This window comes from Hemitrygon akajei, chromosome 8 (genome assembly GCF_048418815.1).
Source record: "Hemitrygon akajei chromosome 8, sHemAka1.3, whole genome shotgun sequence".
In the NCBI taxonomy this organism is placed as follows: Eukaryota; Metazoa; Chordata; class Chondrichthyes; order Myliobatiformes; family Dasyatidae; genus Hemitrygon; species Hemitrygon akajei.
In genome coordinates, this window is record NC_133131.1 from 174,902,913 (window position 1) to 174,930,262 (window position 27,350).

The window sequence follows — 27,350 nt, forward strand, 5'->3', positions numbered from 1 at the left end:
TTTCGGTGTTACTGTGACAAATAAAACTAATCTTTTGTATCCATTTGACCACATGAGCCATCATGCAAGACCACTGTTTGGTGCCTGCTTAAAACCTTGGACACTGGTTTTAAAATAGAGGGCTATGCGGTAGGGAAATTCTAGGCAGTTTCTAGAGTAGGTTACATGGTTTGCACAACATTGTGGGCCAGAGGGCTTGTAATGTGCTGTAGATTTCTATGTTTCTATCTCCCAGTGGACACCCATTTTAATTCCACTTCCCATTCTGACATGCCAGTCCATGCCCTCCTCTACTGTCATGATGAGGCCACACTCGGGTTGGACAAACACCACCTTATATTCCATCTGGAAAGCTTCCAACCTGATAGCACGAACATCGATTTCTCAAACTTCTGCTGATGCCCCCCTCCTACATCATTCCCTTTACCCTCTCTCAACCTTACCTCCTTATCTGCCCATCATCTCCCTCTGGTGTTCCTCCCCCTTTTCTTTCCATCTTCTATCAGATTCCCCCTTTTCCAGCCCTGTATCTCTTTCCCAGCACTTTACCCCTTCCCCCCACATTCCCGGTCTCACCTATCCCCTAGTATTTCTTCCTCCCCTCCCCCTCCTTTCTAACTCTGACTCCTCATCTTTTTCTCTCCAGTCCTGCTGAGTTCCTCCAGCATTTTTTGTGCGTTGCTTGGATTTCCAGCATCTGCAGATTCTCTTTTGCTTGGGTTAAGTGAACATATTAGGATTCGGGATATTGAAAAATCGTGAGGTACTGTTCACAGGTCCGTTATCCGCCATCAGCTTTCTGAGTGGACAATGAACCCAGGAACACTACCTCACTATTTTTGCACTACTTCTGTAATTTCTTGATTTATATTTCTTTTTGTAATTTACAGGAATTTTTATCTATTGCTCTGTACTGCTGCCACAAACCAACAAATTTCACAACATACAGCAATTCTCTACACAGCAAGTTGTGGACACATAGAACAAACTACCTAGTTGTGTAGTTGAGAGTCATACCTTAGAGACTTTCAAATCTAAACTCAATAATTATTTCAACACACTATGTGGATAGGAATTTGGCAAGCTTTGTTGGGCTGAATGGCCTGTTATTGTCAAAAACTTCCTGATGTTCTAATGTCAGTGACATGTACTACATGGGGAAGAAGAGTGGGAGCAGGTTAAAGGTACGAGGTTTAATCAAAGTGACCTTCCAACACCTCCATCCACTAACCATCCCTCCACAATTTATCATTCTCTGTCAGTCACTCCTGTGCCCAGTGTCACTTTATGGACATACACTTAATCTATGTATAGAAGCTATCAGATTCACTGTATTCTTCACCTTCGCCTGCTTTTTTATACGCTGCATCGGATTGGGAATAACAATTATTTTGTTCTCCTTTACACTTGTATACTGGAAATGACATTAAACAATCTTGAATTATAAAAATATTGGGAATTAGACCAGACATCTTGTGAAAACAAACACAGATTGGAGGAGCAGCTAGCTCAGTTCTGTGAATCAATTTAAGCTTTTAAAACCACAAGGTAAAGTTTTCAAGCTGCGAAGCTGGATTTGAACCAAAACCTCAGGCTGTGATCAGGATAGAAGATGTTGGTTTACTGCATCCCTGACACGGCCAGTGACTACAAACACATGTGAAGTGCCTCAGGGCTGAGAAAAGCCCTGGTAAAGGGTTAAGACGAGAATGGAGCTCCCTGAAACGCCCCCGACTGGACCCCGCCTCCCACTTATAAAAACCTGATCTCCGCGAAGTCTGAAGCACTTGGAGAAAGATAGAGTGACAGAAAGATACAGTGAGAGAAAAAGCAGGGGGAGAGAGAGACAGAGAAAGAGAGACAGAAAGAGAAAAAGAGAGAGAAAGAGAAAGAGAGAGAGAAAGAGAAAGAGAGAGAGAGACGGGGGGAGAGAGGGGGAAGAGGGGGAGGGAGGGGTGGAAAGAGGCAGTGAGGGGAAGCTTGAAAAGAAGTAGCCAGATTAAAGTGGGAAAAGAGTTGTCTTGGTGAGGGAAAGAGGTCCTGACAGTGACCCAAATATGAATTTTTGAAAAGAGTCCCTTTCGTTTTGCCGGATTCTATCTGCTGGGTTTTAAGGGACAAGAGAAAGGGAAAAGCAGGAAGGGCCCTCTGGGCGAGTAAACCCCACTTGAGCACCGATGTCTTTCGCCATGCTGAGATCGGTGCCCAGCCGCTGCCTGTACCCGGAGATCAGCATGCTGTCAGAAGGAGATGAGGAACTCGACAGCGAGAGCTCAGGTTCAGAGACATCTTTCAGCCTGGGACCTTACAGTGGTGCAGGAGGAAAGAGGAAGAGGAAGGCCAGGGTGCCAGGAGTCATTAGACAAAGACAAGCTGCAAATGCCAGGGAGAGAGACAGGACCAACAGCGTTAACATGGCGTTCACAGCCCTCAGGACCCTCATCCCCACCGAACCCGCTGACAGGAAACTCTCCAAAATAGAGACGCTGCGACTGGCTTCAAGTTACATCTCCCACCTGGGGAACGTGCTGCTGCTGGGAGAAGCTGGGGATGGCCAACCCTGTCACACCAGCACGTCCAGCTACTACCCTGGCAGTAGGGTCACTGAGACCGAGAGCAGCCAGCCCAAACAGATCTGCACTTTCTGCCTGAGCAACCAAAGGAGAATGGTATGTACAAACGTTCCTCTTGGTGGTGGTGGGGGGGGGGGGGGGTGGTGGTGAAGCCAGTCATCTTCTAACTTTCAGCCAGGACCGCCTTTGTCTGCACCCAATCTCCGCACAAATAACATGCAAAGCTGCCTTTGATCGCAAGGACCAGCATTGTATTTATTTTTCCCATATGTGTAAAATTTCATTCAACTGGTTACTAGAGAACTGGAGTTTATATTGAGGCTAAGGTAACACAGGGAGCATTGACAATTAATCTTTACTATGCACCTCTGTCCCGAATCTCCGGATAATTTAGATCTATAGCGGCAAGTCTAGAACCAGAGGGCACAGCCTCAGAATACAGGGAGGTCCATTTAGAACGGAGATGAGGAGGATTTTCATTAGCCAGAGGGTAGTGAAATCTGTGGAATTCATCGCCACAGAGCAATCAAGTCATTCAGTATATTTAAAGCAGAGGTTGCTAGGTTCTTGGTTAATCAGGGTATCAAAGGTTACAGAGAGGAGGCAGGAGAATACGACTGAGAGGAATAATAAATCAGACGGAGCAGTCTCCATGGGCTAACTGGTCTAATTCTGCTGCTACGTCTTATAGTCAAAAGTAGCACAGTAAGAGGATTGCCAATTAATCTTGACCATGAGTTTCTACACATCTCTGTCCTGAATCTCCGAATACTTTAAATTGCATTAGGTCTTTGCCTAGTCCTGAGAAATTAACTCTTGCAGCAAGTTTAGAAAACAGTACATTCTTCCTAACAATAGTCAACTATAGTCGATTAGTCCAGGCAATGAATAAATGTAGAACCAAATGCAAGGTGCAACAGGCAGCCTTGAGCACTACTCAGGCTTCACCAAGAATCTCAAACTCTTCAACAATTCTGTGCAAAATGATGCTGCACGAGGATTTAATTCCCAAGCAATTCCGTTTACTGGGGTTGCATTTCCACAGACGTGCCAAGCTAAGCAATTCATTCTCTAAAGTGTGACGAATGTTTAATGCTACATTAAACCCAAGCAGCAGAAGGAATTGTGCCACTATTGGGCATAGCACTGCATTCTCATCTGAGCCAGAGCGTTTGGACTTCTGTCCCATTCAGGATGTCATAATAATACTACTAATAAAAATAATAATAACAGTAATACAAATACAAGCCTAATCCAGTTTTAGAGTCATGCGTCCTATAAATTATATCACGACTGATCCATTATTAAAGGACAATCCATAATAACCATCCAAATACACATAACTTACAGAAATCAATAACGAAAAACACCAGAAATATGCTGAATTAAAAGAGGAAATTGAAAGACTATGGAAATATGAACAAGGTATCCATTGTCCCAATAATAATATCTTCAACCGATGTCATCCCAAAGTCACTACACAATAGCATTAAACAATTAGGTCTCCACTGCAATATTTATGCACATCTCCAGAAAGCCACAAATACTAAACATCACTAGAATAGTCCAAAGAATTCCTAGTAATTGAGAAATGAGTGTGCTTGACTATGCCTGTATCTCAGGTTTTACCAGTTTGAGCTGTGAAAAAAATAAAAATAATAACTTATTCATAGAGCACTTTTCACACAGACAATGTGGTTCAAAGTGCTTTACTATGGGATAAAGTGCAAACATGAAAATAATATAAAAAACACAAAAATAAAAGATGTTAGTTTAAAGCAAGGTTAGATAAATAGGTTTTGGGCTGGTATTTAAAAGTGCCAACTGAGTCTGCATCCCTTATAGTTTTCGGGTTTGAATTCCAGTTTAGGAACGTAGTTCAAAAAAGCTGACCTGCCGATTATCTCTTGATGGAGATTGTTTAAAGTTAAGAGAGCAGCGGAAGAAGACCTGAAAGCCCGAGCAGGATATTAGGGCATATGTTACGCAAGTTGTTAACTCAGCCTCCAATTCTAAAATATCCTATAGTGCTATTTTGAAAAGAGCTGATTTTAACCAAACCCTCTGTCAATGTTTTTGAAACAAACCACGTAGACATCACCATAATACTGACTGTGGGAGCTTTCCATGCACCAGGGGTTGCCACGTTTCCTACATTAACAATGAATATCTGACAGACTATTTTACTGCTGGGAAGTTTTGGAAAATTCAGAAAGGCACAGGGGCAGTAGGGAAGTGCAAACTTTGTTTTTATTTATGCCTTGCAGCATATAATTTGGAGACTCACCACTAAATAGATAATGTAGGTGCAAAAAAAGTTAAGAGATTGGTTATCAGAATATTTTTGATTCAAGTCCTAGTTTAATTCCCCATACCATGCAAGCTTTTTTAAATTTGTCCTTCATCAAGTTTCAAATCAACATGATTGTAACTTGTGGTCGAAAGATGCATGATATCCCAGGGCCTGCGCGTGTACAAACCACGGGAAGATTTCAAGGCAAATTATATGATGCCAACATCGCATACACCACATGTCAATTGGCACAAACAGACCACAACACATCAACTGTCACTCTTAACTGACAGATCTTAACCACCATCCTAAAAAGCAAGAAGGACAAACATCCTCCATTGAAATCTGCACTGTCAGCAGTCACTTGAAGAAAAATTACTGAAATTAAGAGGCCCTATGGATGTGAATGATACAACAGCACAGTTGCAAAATTGAGAGAGACCCCTGAATTGTACTTGCCCTTCGAGCAACTAGCGTAGCGGTTAGTGTGACACTATACAGCTCGGAGTTTGGTGTTCAGTTCTGACATCCCCTGTAAGAAGTTTGTACGTTCTTGTACGTATAGTGTGGGTTTTCCCTGGAGGCTCAGGCTTCCTCTGACAGTCTACTGGTTAGTAGGTTAATTGGTCATTGTAAATTGTCCTGTGATTAGGCTGCTGGACAGTGCAGCTCCTCGGGCCAAAATAAGCAATAAACAATAAAAACAGACAGACCGACAAACAAACAAATAAATACATAAATATCAAGAAGTCCATTGGAACCAGGTAAACTGGTTGGTCAATTTCCCGCAATAACTCTGTATTCTTTGATATTTAACAATTAGTGGGAGCTTGCCACGCACTGCTTGGAAGTTAATGACCACATTTCACCTTGTAGGGACAATATGCAGGGCCCCGACGTGAAATGTTTACCCTTTGCCTCCACAGCTGCTGCTCAACTTGCCAAATTCCCCTCAGCAAGTTTGCTCGAGATCCCAGCATCTGTAGTCTCTCATATCCCAAAAACAATTCATTAGCTTTAAGTGTAGGGAGGAGCCCCGAGACTACAAAAGTCACCACTCAAGAACATGGCACTCTCAGTAAAAATTATTTTGCAGATTATGACCAGATTTAAATTTTAGGTGAGGGCTTGCCATTAAAAATAGACAGAAGCAAATGAGAAATTTGATGGGCTGAATGGTTCAATTCTGCCCTGTCTTACGGTCTTATTTCAATCATCACTTTAGCCCACAGATGTGCGTGAAAGGATGCGCAAGTGGCTCCTACCACATAGGAAAACCTTTGCTTTCCGACCATCAAAATGCTCTATTCTGCTGCTTGGGATCTCATTGAAAGAGCTAGTTACTAATACACCTGACCCTCCAATTTTACAGTCATGGGGTTCTGAATATCACATTGTTCAATTAAGCACACACACACATAAATACAAACATGCAAGCTTTGCATTTCACACCAGCGTCTGCTGGATACTAATAAAATTAAAAATAAGTTTCACTGTGCACAATTTAAGACATTTGAAGTTATGTGCTGGGATTAACATCCTCCTTTTGGTTGATACTTATGATCAGGAATGCACAGACTATAAAGGCAATTAATTCAGATTATTTAATAACTTTTCCAAGCGGAATTAAATAAATGAGAAATATTGCTTTGCAGAAAGTGAGAGAGAACTGGATAGCTCTTTTAAATTGCCAACCCAGTCATAACAGGCCATATGAACCCTTTTAAACTGCTTGGATGTACATTTCATTCTATAAAAATGTCACACTGGCAATTATCCAACAACTCTCGTCCCTTTTAGAATCTCCCAAAGTGCTCTGTATCCACTGAGGTACTTACGAGAAACAGTCATTACCACAAGGAGAAAAACAGAGGCCAGTTAGCATACAATAAAACTCCGGTAACAGCAAAGAGAAAATGACGTGATAACTGTCTAAGGAAGAAATATTGTGCTGAAGGCAAAGAGCCCAGTTCACCAGTTCTTCTTCACAATAATCCAGGTGGAGAGAGCAACCTTGTGCTCAGGTATCATCCAAAAGGTGGCACGTACCTTTGCTCACCTTGCCCTGCACTACAGCACCAATGTAAATTGATTCTGGGCACTGCGACCAGGAATGATGAAGTAAGACCACTGATCTGACACCATAGTACAAGTTCAAATCTTCTGATATATTTGCAACAAAAGGCCATTTCCCCTTTGTGCTTGTTTTGCCAACAGTAAGCTCACAGCTGAGGTTTGACCTCAGCCCCAGAGTACTACACTCATCCCATACCCTCAATCTCCGAAGAAGCAGCTGAGCTCCCACTTGGGACACTCGGAAGCTTTATTACTCTCTGTGAGAAATTTCTTACCTCAGTCTTAGCCCACTGGAGATGCCAGGGGTAGTTTTTTTTTAAACAGAGGCCTCATGGAACACCTTGTCGGGGTGGTGGAAGAGGCAGGTATGTTAGGGACATTTAAGAGACTGTTAGATAGGAAGATGAATGATAGACAAATGGAATGTGAGAGGGGAGTGTTAGATTGATATTGGAGTAGGGTAAAATGTTGGCACAACATCACGTATTGTTCTATGCACAGTCCAGAGTGGCTAACCATTTGTATATGGAAGTATGGATTTGAACCACGCTGCCCCAGCAACTCTTGACAGACCCAATTAACCCAAAAACTAATCACAGGACAATTTACACTGACCAATTAACCTACCCAGTCCATCTGTGGACTGTGGGAGGCAACTGGAGCCCCCGGAGGAAACCACGCATTCCGTAGGGAGGACGTAAAGACAGAAAGGCGCCGGGATTGAACTCCAAACAACAGTACACCCCCGAGCTGTAACAGTGTCGCACTAACCGCTACACTACCCAGGCACCCATTTATATAAAGACTCTGGTCCTTGACACCATGGCCAAAGGAAACATTATCTCTGCACCAACCCTGTACAGAATTTCCCATAATTTTTTAATGAGAATATCAAGAGGTTCAACGAGGCATTTCAGTCATCACTATTACGCTGGCTCTCTAGAGCTTTCCTTTCGATCTCATCCAACCTCCATCCCTCAGATGCCTAGCAACTCCACCCACCCTCACCAAGGGTAATTTACAGTGAGCAATTATCCCTCAATCAGCAGGGCACCCAGGAAAATCCCACACAGTCACTAGGATGATGTGCAGGCTGCAGAGAGCCACCAGTAGTGACGCCTGAACCTGGATCGCCGGTACTGAGGCAGCTGCTCCACCGCTGTGTACCACCATGCAGCTCTTTTTTAAAAACTGAAGGCTTAGTGCAAAGCTCTACAGCACCAGCGATCAAGATTTAATTCTCATTACTGTCTGTAAGGAGTTTGTACATTCTCCCTGTGAGGTTTCCTCTCACTGTCCAAATGGGTTAGTGAGTTGTGGGCATGCTACTAGGTGCCAAAAGCACAGAGACAATTATAAGCTGCCCAGAACATCCCTGATCATTGATGCAGAATGACGAATTTCATTGTATGTTTCAATGTACATGTGATAAGTAAAACTAATCTCAAACTTACAAAAAACTTATCAACCCAGAATCAACTTGCATTCACACAAATCCAGAGCAGGTGAAACAGATGCAAAGGGAGACACGATTTCTTTTCCCAGCTCAATCTGAATCCTTACTTAGTAAGAATCTAATGCTCCCAATATCAATGCTATTGCAAAGAGATGTTGGAAAGATGTGCTTAACTTTCAGCCTACCTTGCCCCAAACTGCTGGAATTATTACACAGCCTATACTTACACATCAGGAAACACGAGAGAAAAATTTAAAACAAACTACTGACACCAGGAGAGATTAACAAAAATGCAGGCTCAGTGGGAATTTTACAGGAAGCATTAGGGGTTGTATCATCTCTGGACTGTACCTCCAGTACATAAAAGTACCAATGCTAAAATCGGAGGGGTGGATTGAGAAGGATTCCACAGACAGACACAAACGTGCTTAGAGGTGGCTCTAGGGATAAAACTCATTTCCAACCTCGATGCTGTTGATCAGTCCATACCTCCTCAATCACATGGAACCTCCGTAGATAATAATAACTCATTTAAAGGCCACTTTTCATACAATGTAGTTCAAAATGCATTAGAATGGGATAAAAGTACAAACATAAAAATAAAAGACAAAAAGGTGCTAGTTGAAAGCAAGGTTAACTAAATAGGTTTTGAGCTGGCGCTTAAGAGTGTCAACTGAGTTTGCATGCCATATAGTTTTAGTTATATTCCACAGTTTAGGAGTGTAGTTTAAAAAACCTCACCTGCCAATTATCTTTCGAGGGAGATTGTTTAAATTTAAGACACTGGCAGATAAGACCCTAAGAGCTCGAGCAGGATTATAAACCAAAAACGATTCTGTGATGTAATTTGGTCCTAGATCATTAAGAGCTTTAAAAACAAGGAAGAGAACTTTATAATCCATTCTACAAAATGAAATTTGGGATTAACTGTATGGTACTGTGTTTCAGACGCAAGCTAATGTAGCAGTAATGAGGTACACAAAACAACACATAAAGCTTGCTCCATGGTCACCTTGCCATACAATATTAATAGAATTCTACACTATTTCGCTACAATTCATAATGACAATAGCTGATCATTTGTTCCCATTCAAGCGTTACCATCAGAATATCAATTTCAAACCTCAGCAGCATTGGGGAAGTAACACAAGTTAGTGGCTAAGTTTTGGTTTAATAGTACCTGCCATAGTAACCTCATAATACTCCTCACTACCTAGTCTACCTTCTCTCACATCATTTATCTGCACCTGGAAAGGGGCAGTCTCCAGGGTTTTCATGCCCTCTCCAACAAAATAAGCAACTGCTACACCAATTTGCAGGCATCTCTTCCCCCACTTCCAGCTTCTCATTTGAATTGCATTTTCTATTTCACTTCCCCGATAACATTTCTTCTGAAGTCCCCAACAAGGAATCACCAGAGAAAACAGAGAATGACAGAAAAGCCATCCACGTACATTTTCAGGAATCTGGGGCAGGCGAGAGGAACATAGACAAGTCAAAAGAAAGCTGATCTTTTCCCTCATTCCTACACCTTGCCAGGGGTGGAGGTACAGGGAGATACAGTATTGTGCAAAAGTCTTAGGCACAAAGTCTAGGATGGAGCTGTCAACATGGAGTGGAGAGCAAGTTTGTAAATTTGACGGAATCAAAGGGAAGGAGGGGTGTGGGTCAGGTGGCAGAGAAGGAATGCCAGGGGTGGGGGGTGGCATGGATGCAGACACACCCAGCCCTGAGACACCACACAAGGGCATTTAAGCCCAAACAATTGGTTTATTGATCATTACACAATGGATCTCTGGTGCTTTCCAGTCCCTTCTCCTTTTCCCAATCATGATTCCTCTCACCCTGCCCCTTCCCACTTTCAGTCCATATCAGAATCAGATTTAGCATCACTCACACGTCATGGTGTGTTTTTTTTAATGGCAGCAATACAGTGCAATACATAAAATTACCACAGTACCGTTCTAAAGTCTTAGGCATATATATAGCTGGGGTGCCCAAGACTATTGCAGAGTACTATACATTAGGGGCATTTAAGAAACTCTTAACTTTCAGATAGGCAATCGGATGATAGAAAAAAACCAGAAGGCTATGTGGGAAGGGAGAGTTAGATTGATCTTACATAGGTTAAGAAGTAGGCACAACATCGTGGGCTCCAGGGACTGGTACTGTACTGCGCTGGAATTTTCCCTGAATAACTCCATGAACCAAGCAGATTCCCATCTACAACACTCAAGGCACGCACATCCACGATAAAATGAAATCACCCTTCATCTCCTATAACACGGTGGGCATGCTATGCTGGTGCCAGAATGAGTGGCAACACTTGCAGTCTACCCTCCACCCCTCCCCCTGTACAGCCTTAGGTGTGTTGGTTGTTATTGCAAACAACACATTTCACTGTATGTTTCGAGATGCACTTGACAAACTTCAATCTTGAATCTATCGTGTGTAGTAAAACTGTCAAAAACATTACTGTTAGCACTTGAGATTACTAATTTCCTTAAAATGGCTCACTGATGTCATCTGTCAAAGTTGAATTTCCCTGTTAAACGTTGTTCAGAATCAGGTTTACTACCACTGGAATGTGACATGAGATTTGTTAACTTAGCAGCAGCAGTTCAATGCAATACATAATCTAGCAGAGAGAGAAAATAATAAAATAATAATAAATTAACAAGTAAATCAATTATGTATATTGAATAGATTAAAAAATGCAAAAACAGAAATACAGTACAGTATATTAAAAAAAGTGAGGTAGTGTTCAAAGATACAATGTCCATTTAGGAATCGGATCTTCCTACGACAATCAGTTTAAGTTTGAACTGTGCGATGTGGTTAAATCAATGCTTTAACAAAGGCTCGTCCAACCGGCAGATATCATAAACACCTGATTTAAGTACGACAGAACAACCAGCCTTTTGTGCTGTAAGCCAAAATGGCTACAAGTTTAGTTCAGAAGCAGACAAAATGACTTGAAAGAAAACGTGCTAACTTAGCAAAGCTTCTCCAACCTTAGGAAGGGATTGGCGACTCACGCGAGTCTCCATTTTGTGCTTGCTTTTTAAATGAATAGAGTTTTCTTGAGCCACTTGGTGAAAGCGTTGGATAAAAATGATGACGGATGAGAACTTGCGATTTGATCACACACCCTACTACATACAGCGGGTAGATTGCAATTTATAAACCATCTGTAGTATTGTCCAATGTGAACTAACCAGCCCATAAAATAATGAACGTGTTCAAATGTCTCTGGCTTTTCCACAAAGGCAACAGTCACTCACAGGGTTTTTAAAGCTCCCATTCAACTCCATAGTTCTAACCCATTTTGTGTGGAGTTTTAAAGGTGTGAAAATAACCAGATTGTCTAGCTTGAAGCAAACTAGGAATACAATTGACCACCTGTACTAATATACATAGTCTATATACATTTCTTGCATATTGTTCAAGGCAGATCTTCAAGCTAGCTATCTTCAAACCACAGTGATGTAGAAAAGCACCATCCGTCCCAGGGCCACTTACAAACCAGAACAATAACAATGAACTCTTGATCTCACTATCCACCTCGTTATGATCTTGCAATTTACTGTTTACCCCTGCACTTTCTCTACAGCTGTTACTCATTATTCTGCATTATTGTTGAAATCGAATCACTTTTATTTTGTAACTCAATTCAGGATTCAAGATTGCTTAATGTCATTTCCAGAACACAAGTGTAAAAGAGAATGAAATAATTATTACTCTGGATCCAATGCAGCACCAAAAAACACAATAAGATAAAGAGCATAATAATAATAATAAAAACACAATAAATATAAATACACAAAATAGCCTATATACATAGATTGATTGGACGTCCATGTGACACTAGGCATAAGAGTGTCTGTACATACAGGAAGTAGTGGCGGTTGGGAGTGTGGAAGGTTGGGTTAATGAGAAGAAAGGTGTTGGGTTGATCAGCTTTACTGCTTTTGTATCTGGTGATCCTGGTGTGGACGTTACATAGGCTCTTCTCTAATCCCAGTCCGTTAGCAGGGTGGCTGGGATTGTTTGGAATCAGAATCACTTAATTGCCAATATGTGAAACATACTAGAATTGAAAATGGTTCGGTGCCAAGCGTAAAACACTGGGCAATACCATAACAGACAACACAATAGCAAACAACAATTTACAAGGCAATAGTGCAAACAGCCACGAGCAACCTACATTAGCAGAACGGTCACGTGCAAACTCAATAAATGTACATATATAAACAGATTAAATAATTATCAACAGAACAAGGAGGACAGGAAAGACCATTTAACGGATGACGTGCAGGGGCAGTTAGGATATTACAGTTGAGTGAGTTTTGTTGAGAAGCTGGAGAGCTACAGGAAAGAAGCTTCATGATGTTACTGGCCCTTTCTCCATCATGTCCTTGATGGTGGGCAGACTGATCGGTGATGCACTGGGCAGTTTTGACTACCCGTTACACTGTGTGATGCATTGTACACATGTTAATCTGTAAGAGCAGTATGCAAGACAAACTTTTCATTGTACTTTACTACCAATTCTAATCTTAATCCTAAGATTTAGAATCCCTACGAAAAGGAATTCAAAAAAGAACAAGCAAAATTGGGAAGTGGGATGAAGTGAGAATCTCTTGCAGAAAGCCAGCACACCACAAGGGCTTCAAAGTGTTATAAAATTTTAAACTTAAATTAAATCTATGTTTTATATCCAACAGCATTAAATTAACATTCAAAGTTAGAAGCAAGTGCACCCAGTTGGCAACCACCATCCCCATACTTTTTGAAATCGTATCCTCAGTAATCTAATGTGTGGAAATCACTTAAAAACAGACCTGGTCAAAATCAAGTGTGGCTCCTTTCCCTCATGACTACACTACAACTAGAGTGACACGTAACTGAGGAAAGCAAGAGGGCCCAGAGACACTAACTGCACAATATTCTCATCTCCAAGTGATTTTTTAAATGGATGGAGAGCCACGTTAAACCAACTAAAGAATTCAGGCTGTTGTTCACAAGGCTGTTTCAACTCTTTAATCTTTGCTGGGCTCAGGTTTGCCAAGCAGGTGCTGGAAGAAAAAGGCTCTACATGGTCAAGATTTAATTAATTTTGTGTCTAGAAGTCCATAAAATATGAGGAGGATAAACCAGATAAGCTAACTTTAAAATAAGAGTTAAAAATGTTCATGCAGTGTAAAGGTTTAGGAGGTAATGCAGCAACAGCTGGCAAACAGGACTAGCTTGGATAAGACATTGGGTCAGCATGGGCCAGATGTGCCGAAGGGCCTATAAAAGTCTATGCTAACAAATGTGTTTTCAGTTCCTCCTTCAGCAGACTGCAAGGATAAAATAACATAGTTCAGAATGGAAAAGATATCTAGAATATCAAATGAACCTTTTTCTACCCTTTGGGATGTCTCCATAACATTTACAGAAGCTAATTGTTCAGGTGTAGGAACTTCACCACTACTTTTTCCCCAAGAGTCTTTACAAGCTTCCTGTTCGGTCACCTGCAGAAGCTATTTCATTCCATAAATTAAGATTCCCTCACCAAAGACTTAAGATATTAAGACTTAAGACTTAGGACCAAAGACTTGAGTGTGGAATGAGCTGCCAGATGAAGTTGTAAATGCGGGCTCACTTTTAACGTTTAAGAAAAACTTGGACAGGTACATGGATGAGAGGTGTATGGAGGGATATGGTCCAGGTGCAGGTCAGTGGTACTAGGCAGAAAAATGGTTCGGCACAGCCATGAAGGGCCAAAGGGCCTGTTTCTGTGCTGTAATGTTCTACGGTTCTATATAACTTAGACAGTGTCATTTTATTTAGAGATACAGCACGGTAACAGGCCTGTCAAGCCTAAAGAGCCCAGGCTATCCAATTATACCCATGTGACCAATTAACCTACTAACCTGTATGGCTTTGGAATGTGGGAGGAAGCCAGAGCACTTGGAGGAAACGCACATGTACACAGGAAGGGCGAACAAACCCCTTACAGACTGCGGCGGAACTGGCCCAGATTGCTGGCACTGTAATAGCGTTACACTAACCGATATCAGACTGATACACAGATACCCTGGGAGGTTAGGATCACGTAGCGGTTAGCGTGGTGCTCTTACAGCTCAGGGCACCAGAGTCTGGAGTTCCGTTGCTGTCTATGAGAAGTTCATATGCCATCCCTGTGAATGTGTGGGTTTTCCCCGGGTGCTTTGATTTCCTCCCATAGTCCAAAGACATGTGGGTTAGTAGGTTAATTGATCATTGTAAATTGTCCTGCCATTAAACTACAGTTAAACAGGTGGGTTGCTGCTCGTTGGGAAGGGCCTACCTGGCACTGTATCTGAAAATAAAAATGAAAAAAAAGATGGGATGTACACTCTCACTCAAACTCATCCATACTGGTTTGAGTAGAATATTAAGATCCAATAATTCAGAGAATATTCCACCATCCTGGTTTCTCCACTCCAGTAATAAGTAATGTTCCCTCTAAGGCGTGCATACGCACACATCTTTTACTACCAGCGCACAAAAGGTTGTCACCCTCTCCCTCATTGGCATGTTAAGTATATCTCATGATCGTACACAATCACATTTCCTTTTGATGTGGATGGTGTTGACAGTGGAGTTTGCAATGATTTGTCTGCAGATTTTAGAACTGACTTACTCATACTGTTTTATTGAAGAAATTATTCAGTGAGCACGTGTTGTCGCGGGGCATAAAATTGCACAGCACAAGATTTTTGCACCCACTGGTCATTACACATTAGAGGGAACATTGGTCATATGAACTCGTTTTTTAAACAATTTAACAACACATAAAAAGCAGTCACAGGGTTATCAGCCTACTGAAAAAGCCCAATGGTTCACTAACACAAGAGATGCTGGAAATCCAGAGCAACACACAAAATACTGCAGGAACTCAGCAGGTCAGGCAGTGTCTATGAAAATACATAAACAGTCATTGTTTCGAGCTGAGGCTCTTCATCAGAACTGGAAAGGAGGGAAAAGAAATAAAGTCGGGGAGGGGAATGGGATTCTATTGCCTTCTGGGCATAGAAACCTGTGCTCTTCTCCTGACTGATTCATAAGAACACGAGGAAATCTGCAGATGCTGGAAATTCAAGCAACACACACAAAATGCTGGTGGAACGCAGCAGGCCAGGCAGATCTATAGGAAGTACTGTCGACGTTTTGGGCCGAGACCCTTTGACAGTCGACAGTGCTTCTCCCTATGGATGCTGCCTGGCCTGCTGCATTCCACCAGCACTTTGTGTGTTGATTCATAAGAAAGCCACTCAGTTGTATCAATACACTGAAAATACCAAAAGGTCCTGCACACATGCACCACAGTGAGAACAGAAGCCTTGTAACCCCCACTGAGGGCCAAAGGCGATAAACAGTAGTAAAAAGTCTAATTAGAGAGGGAAATATATACCAGCTCCTCACCCAATCACCAAAGCTGACCAACAGTACAGACCAAGAATCACCTTATTCGTCATTATACACTTACATGTATTAGGCAGGAATTATAAAGAATAATTACATGAAACAAAGTTATAGGTTGAAGTATGGAAATGGAATAAAATGTACATGAATACCACAATGTATGCCTGTATCTTTTAAAACTGATTTTAAATTTGTCTTCCTCATTTTTAAAGTGCTTAATGGTAAGACTGGAGTACATCACAGAATCGTTTTCATTTTATAATCCTGCTCGAGCTTTCACAGGCCGCCTTCTGCTGGTCTCTCAAATTTAAACAATCTCTCTCAAAAGGATAAATGGCAGGTCAGGCTTTTTGAACTACGCTCCTCAACCGTGGAACTCAATAGCTAAAACTACAAGGGATGCAGACTCAGTTGACACTCTTAACTGCCAGCTCAAAACCTACTTATTTAACCATATTTTAAACATCTTTTTGCCTTTTGAAGCAGACTTGATGGGCCGTAAAGAATGACCTAATTCTGTTCCTATGTTTGATGGTCTCACTATTTTATTTTCATATTTGCTTTTTATCCCATTGTGAAGTTATTTGAACTACACTATCTGTATGAGAGGTGCTCTATAAATAAATTATTATTTACAATGTAAACAGCATTATAAAAAGTGGCTTAAAGTGTTTACAGTGCAGTGACAGGTGAAAAGGGATCACGAGGGTTCTCGTTCCGACAGAGAAATCATTTGTGATTCAGCTTACAAGACATGAAAAGTACTCTGGGACATTTAACACATTGAAATAAAACACTGCTTTCCATTTCCCCTTCTCCCACTGCCTTCATGTATATTTAGAGGTAATCTAAAGGTAACCTAATTAATACACAGGACTATCACTGTTTATTCCCCTTCATTGACACTGCCTGACCTGTTGAGTTCATTCAGCATTTTGTATGTGTTGCTCTGAATTTCCAGCACTTACAGAATCTCTTATGCTTATAATATATAGGATTTATTTTGGATGTGTTCAAAGACCAATTAATTAACATTAAAAACACTTTGGTTATGTGATTGTGACAATCCCTACCATCTTGGATTCAAATAACAGGAGTCTACATTTAGTGTGACTGCACTCCACTAAATGACTGAGGGTCAGACACCATTTTCAGACAGGACTAGTGTGTAATTCTACTTAAGAGTTAGCAGGAAGGGGGAGAAGTGAGAAGTTGCTGCCAGGAAAGAGTGGGTGTGATTACAAATGCACCTGTGTGGGTGCAAGCAAGAAAATCTCAATACAAGAAAGAGTAACAGACCCTCCGGCCCAACGAGCCCACGCCGCCCAATTACACCCATGTGATAAGTAACCAATTAATACGGATTTTGGAATGTGGGTGGAAACCAGGGGGTCACGGGGAGAACATACAAACCTCACAGGCAGTGGCAGGAACGAAGTCCTGGTCTTACAGCGTTATGCCACGATACCAATTTGCCAACGGCAAAATCAAACATGATTTCTTTTCACAAAGCCACTGACTGCTTATTTCTTATCATTATGTTGTTTAGATTTATTTTCTTTTGGAGATGGTGTATTTCTAAATAATAAAAGAAAACAATAAATAACTACAACACAGTAATACCTTCCGGCCCAACAAACTCCTGCTGCCCAATTAAGCTACTAACCCACATGGCTTTGGGATGTGGGAAAAAACCCGGGCAGTCAGAAAAAACCCCAGACAGTCACTGGGAGAATGTACAAACTCCTTACAGGCAGATAACTTCACTCACCTTAAATCTGAACCCACTGAACTCACTTTCAAGTATTCTACAACTCATATTCTCAGTATTATTTATTTATTTGCACAATGTTTTCTTTTATTTAAAAAAATATTTAGTGATACAGCATGGAGTAGGCCCTTCTGGCCCTTTGAGCCATGCCTCCCCAGTTTCCCCACAAACCTGACTAACACTAACCTAATCACGAGACAATTTACAAATACCAATTAACGGAATGGAGGAATGGCGACGGAATTGAACTCTGAACTCCAGAACGCCCTGAGCTGTAATAGCGTCACCCGAATCGCTACGCTACCTTGGCACTCTTGCACATTGATTGTTTGTCAGTCTTTGTGTGTAGTTTTTCACCGATTCTATTGTTTTTCTCTGTTCTACAGCGAATGCCTGCAAAAAAATTAATCTCAAGGGAGGATATGGTGACATATACATACTTTAATAAAAAATCTACTTTGAAATTTGAGAACAGCGACAGAGATAAATACACACACACACACACACACACACACAGAGATATTTCTCTTTTGGAGTAAGGTGACTGATATGAAGGTACTTAATTGGTATCCCAAGACTTGAACCCATTGATCTGGGACACAGACTTAAATCTCACCAGTGGTTGGGAATCAGTTAAACCTCAGTCAGCTAATAAACTAAAACTGAAGTCAATAAAAACTGCACTGTTAATGCACAAAACTGCTGGATTGTCACAAGGCACTGCACGTCCATAAGAAAGACGATGGAATAAAAACCACAGAAATGATCACCAGGGTCTCCCTCCCCCCCGTTAGTGACATTTACCAGGAACATTGCAGACAAAGGGCCAGAAGCATTGTTGAGGATCCCTAACACCCACCACACAATGTCTCTGACCCACCACCGTCAGGAAGGAGGTTCAGGAGCATCAGGACTAGGGCTGCCAGACTGAGTAACAGCTTCTTCTCTCAGGCTGTGAGACTAATGAATACCCTGCCACCACCGAGGTCTCATCACTAGATCAGTGACTACATACATTTTGAATTATATTTTATTCTCTTAATTTTGGTAATGTTTTGTTTTATGTGCTCTATGTGATATACATTTTATGTGCACACCTTGTTTCGTTTGGTTGTATAATGTACGGTCAGATGACAAACTTGAACTTGAAAGGGGGCTGCAGCAGCATTGATAGGAAATTGGCTAAAAGACGAAACAAAGAGCTGGTAAAAACACTTTAAACACTGGAGGAACTCAGTGGGCCAGGCCGAGGTAACAAGAGACCACTTTTCTGACAGGAGGTTAATGCACAGTGGAATTTCTCACAGATCAGTTGCAGGAACATACTTTCTCTTAATAGATATTAATAGTTTGGACGTGGTGTAGAGGTCAAACTTGCAGATGACAGAACTTGCATTTTCAGTAAACTGGGATCAGGTGAACAAAGGGCCTGTTAACAAAGCGGTTAACACAACCCTACTAGAGCTTGGGGCAGCAGAGTTAGGAGTCCTCTGTAAGACCTTTGTACACCCTTCCCGTAGACACAGGTTTACGCCTGGTACTCCGGTTTCCTCTCACAGTCCAAAGAGATAGCGGTTAATAGGTCATTGTAAATCAAGTCACATTTATTGTCATTTCCACCATAACTGCTGGTACAGTACATAGTAAAAATGAGACAACGTTTTTCAAGACCATGGTGTTACATGACACAGTAAAAAAAACTAGACTGAACTATGTAAAAAAAAACACAGAAAAAAAAAACTACACTAGACTACAGACCTACCCAGGACTGCATAAAGTGCACAAAACAGTGCAGGCATTACAGTAAATATTAAGTAAGACAATAGGGCAGTAAGGTGTCAGTCCAGGCTCTGGGTATTGAGGAGTCTGATAGCTTGGGGGAGGAAACTGTTACATAGTCTGGTCGTGAGAGCCCGAATGCTTCGGTGCCTTTTCCCAGATGGCAGGAGGGAGAAGAGTTTGTATGAGGGGTGCGTGGGGTCCTTCATAATGCTGTTTCCTTTGTGGATACAGTGTGTGGTGTAAATGTCCGTGATGGTGGGAAGACAGACCCCGATGATCTTCTCAGCTGACCTCACTATCTGCTGCAGGGTCTTGCAATCCAAGATGGATCCTGTATCCTGTGATTAGGCTTTGGTTACATAGGTGGGTTACTGGTTGACTCGGCTTGGTGGGCTAGAAGGGCCTATTCTTTGGTAGAATTATGAAATTGCTGGCTAGGTGGCAAATGAAATTTAATCCTGAAAAATATGAAATGCTACATTTTGGTAGAAAAGAAAAGGACAAAAATTAGATGGCACAATTCTCAACAGCACAGAAAAGTCTCTTTTGCTGTATGTGCACTGTAGCAGGGCAGGCTGAGAAAGTGGTTAAGAAGCATTTGGGAGCTTGGGTTATATCAGAGGTCAAGAGTAGAAAAGCGAGAAAGTAACATTGCATTTTTAGATTATAGTGTTGACTTCTGAGAAAGATATGCAGGCTTTGAGGAGGATAAAGAGATTTACCAACTTGATTCCGGTGTTGATGGATTTGAGAAGCATAGGAAACAGAAGAGATTGCAAGTCTGATTTTAAAGCACAAAGGGTATGATCAGAGATTAGATAGCAAGAAATAGGGAACATTGAATGAAAGTAACTGACCAAAGTGACAGGAGGAATAATTTATTTTTATATATAAAGTGTGTTTGCGGCTCAGAAGCTCTGCAGGGACAGGAGATGAGGCACTTCCAATTGCAGCGTTCAAAGGTAGCTGGATTAGTATCTGAAAGGAAAGAATTTGCAGGGCTGTGGGGAAAGGACAGAAATAGGATCAGCTAGATTACTCTTACAGTGAGACTATGTGGGCTAGAGAAGCAAAATAGACACTTTCTGAAGAAGAATCCTTATGATTCTGTCTATATTCTGTAAATCAACATATTTCAGAACATATGTACAGAAAGGTGCCAGTAACATCATGAAGGATCCCAGCCTCCCTGCTCATGGACTGTTTGTCCCACTCCCAGTAGGGAGGAGGCTACGTAGCATCCACAACCACCAGACTCAAAAACAGTTACTTTCCCTGAGCAGAAAGGCTGATCAACATCTCCACCCACAAAATCACTCCTCCACACCCCCAATCACCACTACTTTATCATTTCCTGTCAGTCACCTTATATAGACACTCCTGTGCCTAGTATAACTTTACAGACATACAATCAACGTATGTAAGCTATGTTATGTATTTATATTTATTGTTCTACTATAATTATTCTGTTCTTTATCTTATGGGGATTTTTTGTGCTGCACTGGATCGGGAGTAACAATTGTTTTGTTCTCCTTTACACTTGCATACTGGAAATGATATTAAACGATCTTGAATCCTGAATCCTTAAAATACTGAGAAAATATATTTAGGATAAGGTAAAGATTTCCCTTCATAATTGCATTTTTCTTTACTCTACCTCCCAGCCAGGCCCCATTCTAAACTACTTGGATACTCGGTTTATTTACCACACCTTACACATAAGGCATGTATTATGGAAAGATTGGCAGCACTCTTCACCTCTAGCCCTACACCAAATGAATGACAGGATCAGCAATTTGAACTAAATACTGGGCAAGAATTCCCACACAGCTATTAGCTGAAGACGGGCATGAGGTAGGCAAAAATCAGACCACGTAGGCTTCTCACACTTGCCCTCCTGACTTCTGCAGAGCTCAGACACAACAGAGACACAGAGGGCAGGGCAGGCTCAGAGACAGAGACACAGTGACTTCACTTTGCCTCCAGAGATGAAAACTGGCAAACACTCAAGTGGAACAGACTAAAAAAAATCTGACTTTGTAACCTCTTTGTTCCAAAATAAAAGTAGATTTTATTCAGAATATGAAGTATGGTAACCGATCAGGCTGCCAACGATGAGAGATGGACACAAGGTGTTACTCTGCAAGCTTACTGTTGTGAGTAAGCTACGAACTGGATTCGGATCACCATGTTACACAGAAATACCTCCGTTTCATTGCTGGTGCGTCTCAACTTCGTAAAAAGCAGGAAATTCCTCACAACACTGTAACTACCCCCACCCGCTATCCAGTCCCAGAAATTACCCCCTCAAAGTAAAATGAGTACAATCTCATGTCACAGGGAGTGGGGTCAGGACAACATTTAGACAGGCGTTCCTTTGCAAAACAGAACCAGAAAATGCTTTTTAAAATAGTTTACATTTGAGATGTGACCTTTGCTAGCAAGGCAGATTTTATTGAGTGACTAAACAGTAAACGCAGAACGTGGAACTGGAAGGCACGTGCTCTTAGACTGGCTCAGGATAGCTACTCCCCTAGCTGAATCAGAATCCAATTTAACAACACCAGCGTATGTCGGGAAATTTGTCACCTTACAGTAGTAGCACAGTACAATGCAAAACAATAAAATCTATAAATTACAATAAGAAAATTACTGCAAAAAAGGAGAGCAAACAAAAGAGTGAGGTAGAGTTCATAGGTTCATTATCCATTCAGAAATCTGACAGTGAAACGGAAGAAGCTGCTCTTGACACATTGAGTGTGTGTCTTCAGGTTACTGTTCCTCCTCCTTGACGGTAACAATGAGAAGAGGACACGTCCTGGATGATGGGGGTCCTTAATGCTTGGTACCTTTTTGCCTTTTGAAGATGCTCTTGATGCTAGGGAGGCTGGTGCACATGATGGAACTGACTGAGTTTGCAAGGATATTTGCAAACCATTTGAGGTTTTAAATATCTATAACCCTGGCAGCTCCAAATGGTTCATTTTTTCCAGTGTACAGCCCACACATCACCAGATAAATTAAGTTCAACTCCAGTACTTATTGCTGGGATTGGAAACGTGTGGCTATTGAATAAACCAAACTATTTCCAAAGCACTTTCTGTAATGATGTGATCATCAGGGAGGAGATATAGGAGCCTGAAGACCTACATTCAATGATTCAGGAATAGCTTCTTCCTGTATATTTATTATTGTAATTCATAGTTTTATTTAAGTATTACAATGTACTGCTAACGCAAAACAATACATTTCATGACATATGCCAGTGATTGTAAACCTGATTCAGATTCTGATTCTTGTTGGAATGAAGGCCATTCCCTTTCGGAGAGTGTGGTGTGTGACGTTACAGACCCTTAGTGCTAGTCAGTCAACAGCTTCCATACAGCTGAAAATCACTTTTACCACTTTTACTTAGATGCCTTCAGCTCAGATTTGGGTCTCAATTCAGGCCATAATATCCCTATGTCAAAGTAAATTTAGTATCAAAATACATATATATCACCATATACCACCCCGAGATTCATTTCCTTTCAGGAAAATAAAGAAATACAACAGAATTTATGAAAAAAAACTATAAATAAACAATGATTTAACAATGATTTGACAAATAACCAATGTGCAAAAGAAATTATGGAAATTAAAATTTTTAAAAATGATACTGACGTGAAGTTGTATAGTCCTTGAAAGTGAGTCTGTAAGTTGTAGACTACAAAGTAAAAGATTCCGGAAATGCTGGAAACCCAGAGAAACACACACAATTTGCTGGAGGAACTCTGCAGGTCAGGCAACATTTATGGAGAGGAACAACAAGTTGATGTTTTGGTGAGTGAAGTTATCCATGCTAGGTTAGGAGCCGGATGGTTGTGAACCAGGTGGGGTGGATTTTATACCCGCTGCCTGACGTGGAACCGTCTCAAATTGTAAAAATGACACTATAACATGGACATTTGACTTACAGGGGATATACTCAGTGTGTAAACGATTCCACTGTTTGTGTAAATGACCAACACAGTCCATGGATGTGCTGGGCACAGCCTGCAAGTATTGCCATGTTTCTAGCACCAACGTAGCATGTCCACAATTTACTTACCCTAAACTACACGTCTTTGGAAGCTGGGAGGGAACTGGAGCACCCAGAGGAAAGCCATGCAGTCTTGGGGAGACCGTACAAACTCTTTATAAACAGCACTGGGAAATGAACCCCAATCACTGATTGCTCGTTGCAAAGTGATGCAGTAACTGCTAATGGCCATGAAAAGTTTCGCAAAATGTCAAAAGGCACTTCATTTCAGAAAGTAATTCATGCCTTATTATTCAAGAGCAATGTACAATTTATTATAAAGTTATCAAGATCTTGTTGCAACACCCTGGAGTTTGTTATCAAAGTAATACTTTATAACTCAAGCTTCTACCGGAAGCTTTCCACTGAAAGTCAGATAGCAATGTCTGGGCGTATCCGTCACCAGCAACTCCAGAGTGCAGAAGATCAAGAAACTGGAGGATGAAATTCACAAAGGACGCCAGTGGGGGTTCAGTGTCCACTGCGGACTGTAAGGAGCTTACACATTCTCTTGACCATGAGGGTTTCCTCTGGTTTCTACCCACATTCCAAAGATGTAGAGGTTTGGGTTACTGAGTTGTAGGCATACTATATTGATGCCAAGCCATGGCTGACTTATTATCCTTGCCAACCCCATTCTTCTGACTTCTTCCCATAACCTTTAACACCCTGACTAATCAACAGCCTACCAACCTCCATTTTAAATATACCCAATGACTTGGCCTCCACAACTGTCTGTGACAAAGAATTCCACACCCTCTGGCTAAAGAAATTCCACCTCATCTCTGTTCTAAATGGACTTCCCACTATTCTAAGGCTGTGCCCTCTGGTCCTAGACTCTCCCACTATACGAAACATCTACTCCACGTCTACTCTATCTAGGCCAGGGTTTCACATCCTTTTTTATGCCATGGACCCCTACCATTAACTGAGGGGTCCATGGACCCCGTGTTGGGAACCCCTGGATCTAGGCCTTTCAATATTTGCTAGGTTCCAATTTGAATACCTTCTCATTTTTCAAAATTCCAAGGAGTACAAGCCCAGAGCCATTAAACGCTCCTCATACGATAACCCTTTCATTGCTGGGATCATTCTTGTGATCCTCCTTGGGACCCTCTAAAATGCTAGCACATCCTTTCTTAAATGAACGGCCCAAAATTCTGCCGATGGTAAAATAGTGGAAGTCAGCCCCCATGAAGCAGTGGCAGTGGATAGGTCCATTACTGACCTGAATATGTCAGGGTATCAGTTGAGGAGCTACAGGTTTAGCAGGAGCAGGGTGGGCGTGTGGAAGAAGTACAATTGAGAAAACAATCAGTCTGGAATCGCAGACTTCGCACAGAAGAATAAAGCCCAGTTTGAGTGGGGGAGGAATGAAACCAGGAGCCTCTTGTTTTTAAATTAAGTTCTCTTGAGTCTCGGCACGAGCAAGGAAAAGATTTCCAGCCCCATTTTCCGTGCAGCCACAAATCAAACTAACGCATCGCACATGTCTGAAAGCTGAAGAGGTGCGATAGGAGTGTTCAGTGTGTGGGTTTTCCAGCCTCGGCTTCCTGAGCTGTCAAACATCTCCATCAAATTACTCAGGAGATCAAAAAATATTACATCTTGGGACAGAGCAGGAAGAGGAAAATGAAAAAAGTGAGAGCAGAGAGGGAAGGAGAAAAGAAAGAAGGAGATAGCAGGCAAAAGTAAGTGTGTTCACAACCTCCCGCTCAGTGAACAGCAAATACTTTCTTTTTTTTTTGTTAATGTTCACATTTCAGAGGTGAATGGGTTCATTTTAATGTGTTCCAGTTTTAATGTTGGAGACCCTCACAATGCAATGACCAGATTGACACATTAAAGCAGAGGTTCCCAACCTTTTTATGCCCTGGACCCTTACCATTAACCCAGGGCTCCATTTGGAAACCCCTGCATTAAAGGGAAGACAATGGAGAGGTTGAGGGGAGATCTGAAACAGGTTTATAATATTATGAGAGGCACAGATAGCATCTTTTCCCAGCGGTGAAATGCCTGCTACCAGATAGCATGCATTTAAAGTGAGAGGGGGGCAACTTGAAAGGAGATGTGAGGGGCAAGATTTTTTTATATAAAAAACAGAGTGGTAGGTGCCTGAAATGCACTGCTTGGGGTGGTGGTGAAGGCAGATACATTACAGACTTTTAAGAGACATTGAGACAGTCACATGAACGTGAGGGAAATGGAAGGATACCGATATTGTGTAGGTAGAAGGGATTAACTTAGTTATTTGATGATGAATTTAATTGGTTTGGCGGGGTGAAGGGACTGCTCCTGTGTTCTAATAGTACAGAGAAGGGCAGGGAAACTGGATTTCAATTTCCAGCAGGACACAATTAGCCAATAAAAAGCACCTGACTTTCTTCAATCAGTTAGTACAGCTCAGGGAAATCCAGTTCATTTATACTTGGTCAAACCCAGCAGCTTACCCCTCCTATAAGCAGCCAGATAGAAATCCCTCTGCTTACACCAAAGGTACGACCCAGAACATGGGTTCCCCAGCATTTGAGAGGCAGTCAAAAATTAACACCACTGAATGTGGGACAGGTGCCAACGGGGATAAAGGGGGATTTCAGCGAGTTGCTGCAAAACACAGGGGGAGGTTGAGTGACAGCGCCTGGGTGACTCAGTTTTCAGCTCCCTGCAGCTAAGGAGAATCTAGAAATCCAGAAGGCAAAGTCACACTTGTGCCTAATTGAGGGCAAACTCAAAACCGGCTTCCTTTCTTTCTACAGAACAAAGAACGAGACAGAAAGAGCACCATTCGAAATTAACAGAGGAACTTGCAACGTGGCCCACATCGTCGCAAGCTCACTGCAGACTCGGAGTGGAAGGGCAATCAATCGTGCACCCATGCTACGGAAGAAAATTGAAGGAGTATTTGAGGACAATTCTAAAAACCTGCAGCATATTGGAAGTTGAACATAACCTTGACACTTGGGCCATGCTCAATACTTGTCTTACATTTAAAACTGGAGAGCTTGGGAGGTGCTGCAAAGGACGAGAGGCCCCGACCTGTCCCTTCACCAATGTGCCAGAACAGTGATCTGATCACACTGTCGAGCTGCTGCTGAAGAGTGGCCCCAAGGAGAGGAAAACTCAAACAAAAAAATTGACAAAACTACAAAAGTGGCTTTTGCATCGAACTGGAGTACTCACTACACAATTAACTTCACTATCATACGCTGGTTTGTAATGTAATAAATGTAATATAAAACAAAAATTTTGTAAATAAAACAAAAAATTCAACCTGTCACAGCTGGTTTCCTGTCATGGGTTATTGTGGTAATGGCAACACCCCAGTGACCCTGCAGTTCGAAGTTCAGCATCAAGTAATTAATTAATTAACAGTAGTTAATATTATTACAGCTCAGGGACGTTCAATTCTGGCAACATCTGTAAGGAGTTTGCACATCCCACCTGTGAACACATGATTTCCTCTGAGTATATTTAAAGCAAGTTGATTAGTTCTTGATTAATCAGAGCGTCAAAGGCTACAGGGAATGGCAGAGGAGCCTCGATGGGCTGAATGGCCTGATTCTGCTCCAATGTAGAACGTGGCACCAGGGTAGCATAGTGGTTAGCACAGCACTATTACAGTTTAAGGCGACAGAGATCAGTTTAATTCCAGAATCCTCTGTAAGAAAGTTTGTATGTTCTTCACGTGAGGACCTAGGTTTCCTCCGGGTGTTCGGGATTCATCCCACAGTCCAGAGAGGTTACCTGGTCATTGTAGATTAGGGTAAACAGATGGGTTGCTGGGTAGTGCAGCTGTTGGGCTGTTCCACGTTGTATTAAAAAATTACGCTGGGGACCATAATGATAACAATCAAAACATGCAAAATCATCAAGGATCTCTGGAA

The 27,350-nt window shown here is 41.7% G+C and overlaps 2 protein-coding genes across 2 annotated transcripts in view; one reads left to right on the plus strand and one right to left on the minus strand.

Annotated features, from left to right (window-relative positions):
* The window catches only part of bop1 (BOP1 ribosomal biogenesis factor), a 238,685-nt gene that overhangs the window by 118,713 nt on the left and 92,622 nt on the right, over window positions 1-27,350 (minus strand). The gene's annotated exons all lie outside the window — the stretch shown is intronic.
* scxa (scleraxis bHLH transcription factor a) lies at window positions 1,968-26,741 on the plus strand. The gene is made up of 2 exons (XM_073055160.1): window positions 1,968-2,669; window positions 26,223-26,741. The coding sequence occupies exons 1-2, from the start codon at window positions 2,178-2,180 to the stop codon at window positions 26,259-26,261; spliced, it is 531 nt and encodes a 176-aa protein (XP_072911261.1). The 5' UTR covers window positions 1,968-2,177; the 3' UTR covers window positions 26,262-26,741.

Bases quoted from the DNA above. Each gene is read 5' to 3' on its own strand.
- scxa (XM_073055160.1), top strand. From the start codon at position 2,178: ATGTCTTTCGCCATGCTGAGATCGGTGCCCAGCCGCTGCCTGTACCCG. The intron at 2,670-26,222 runs GTATGTACAAAC...TTCTTTCTACAG, and splicing joins TGAGCAACCAAAGGAGAATG to AACAAAGAACGAGACAGAAA.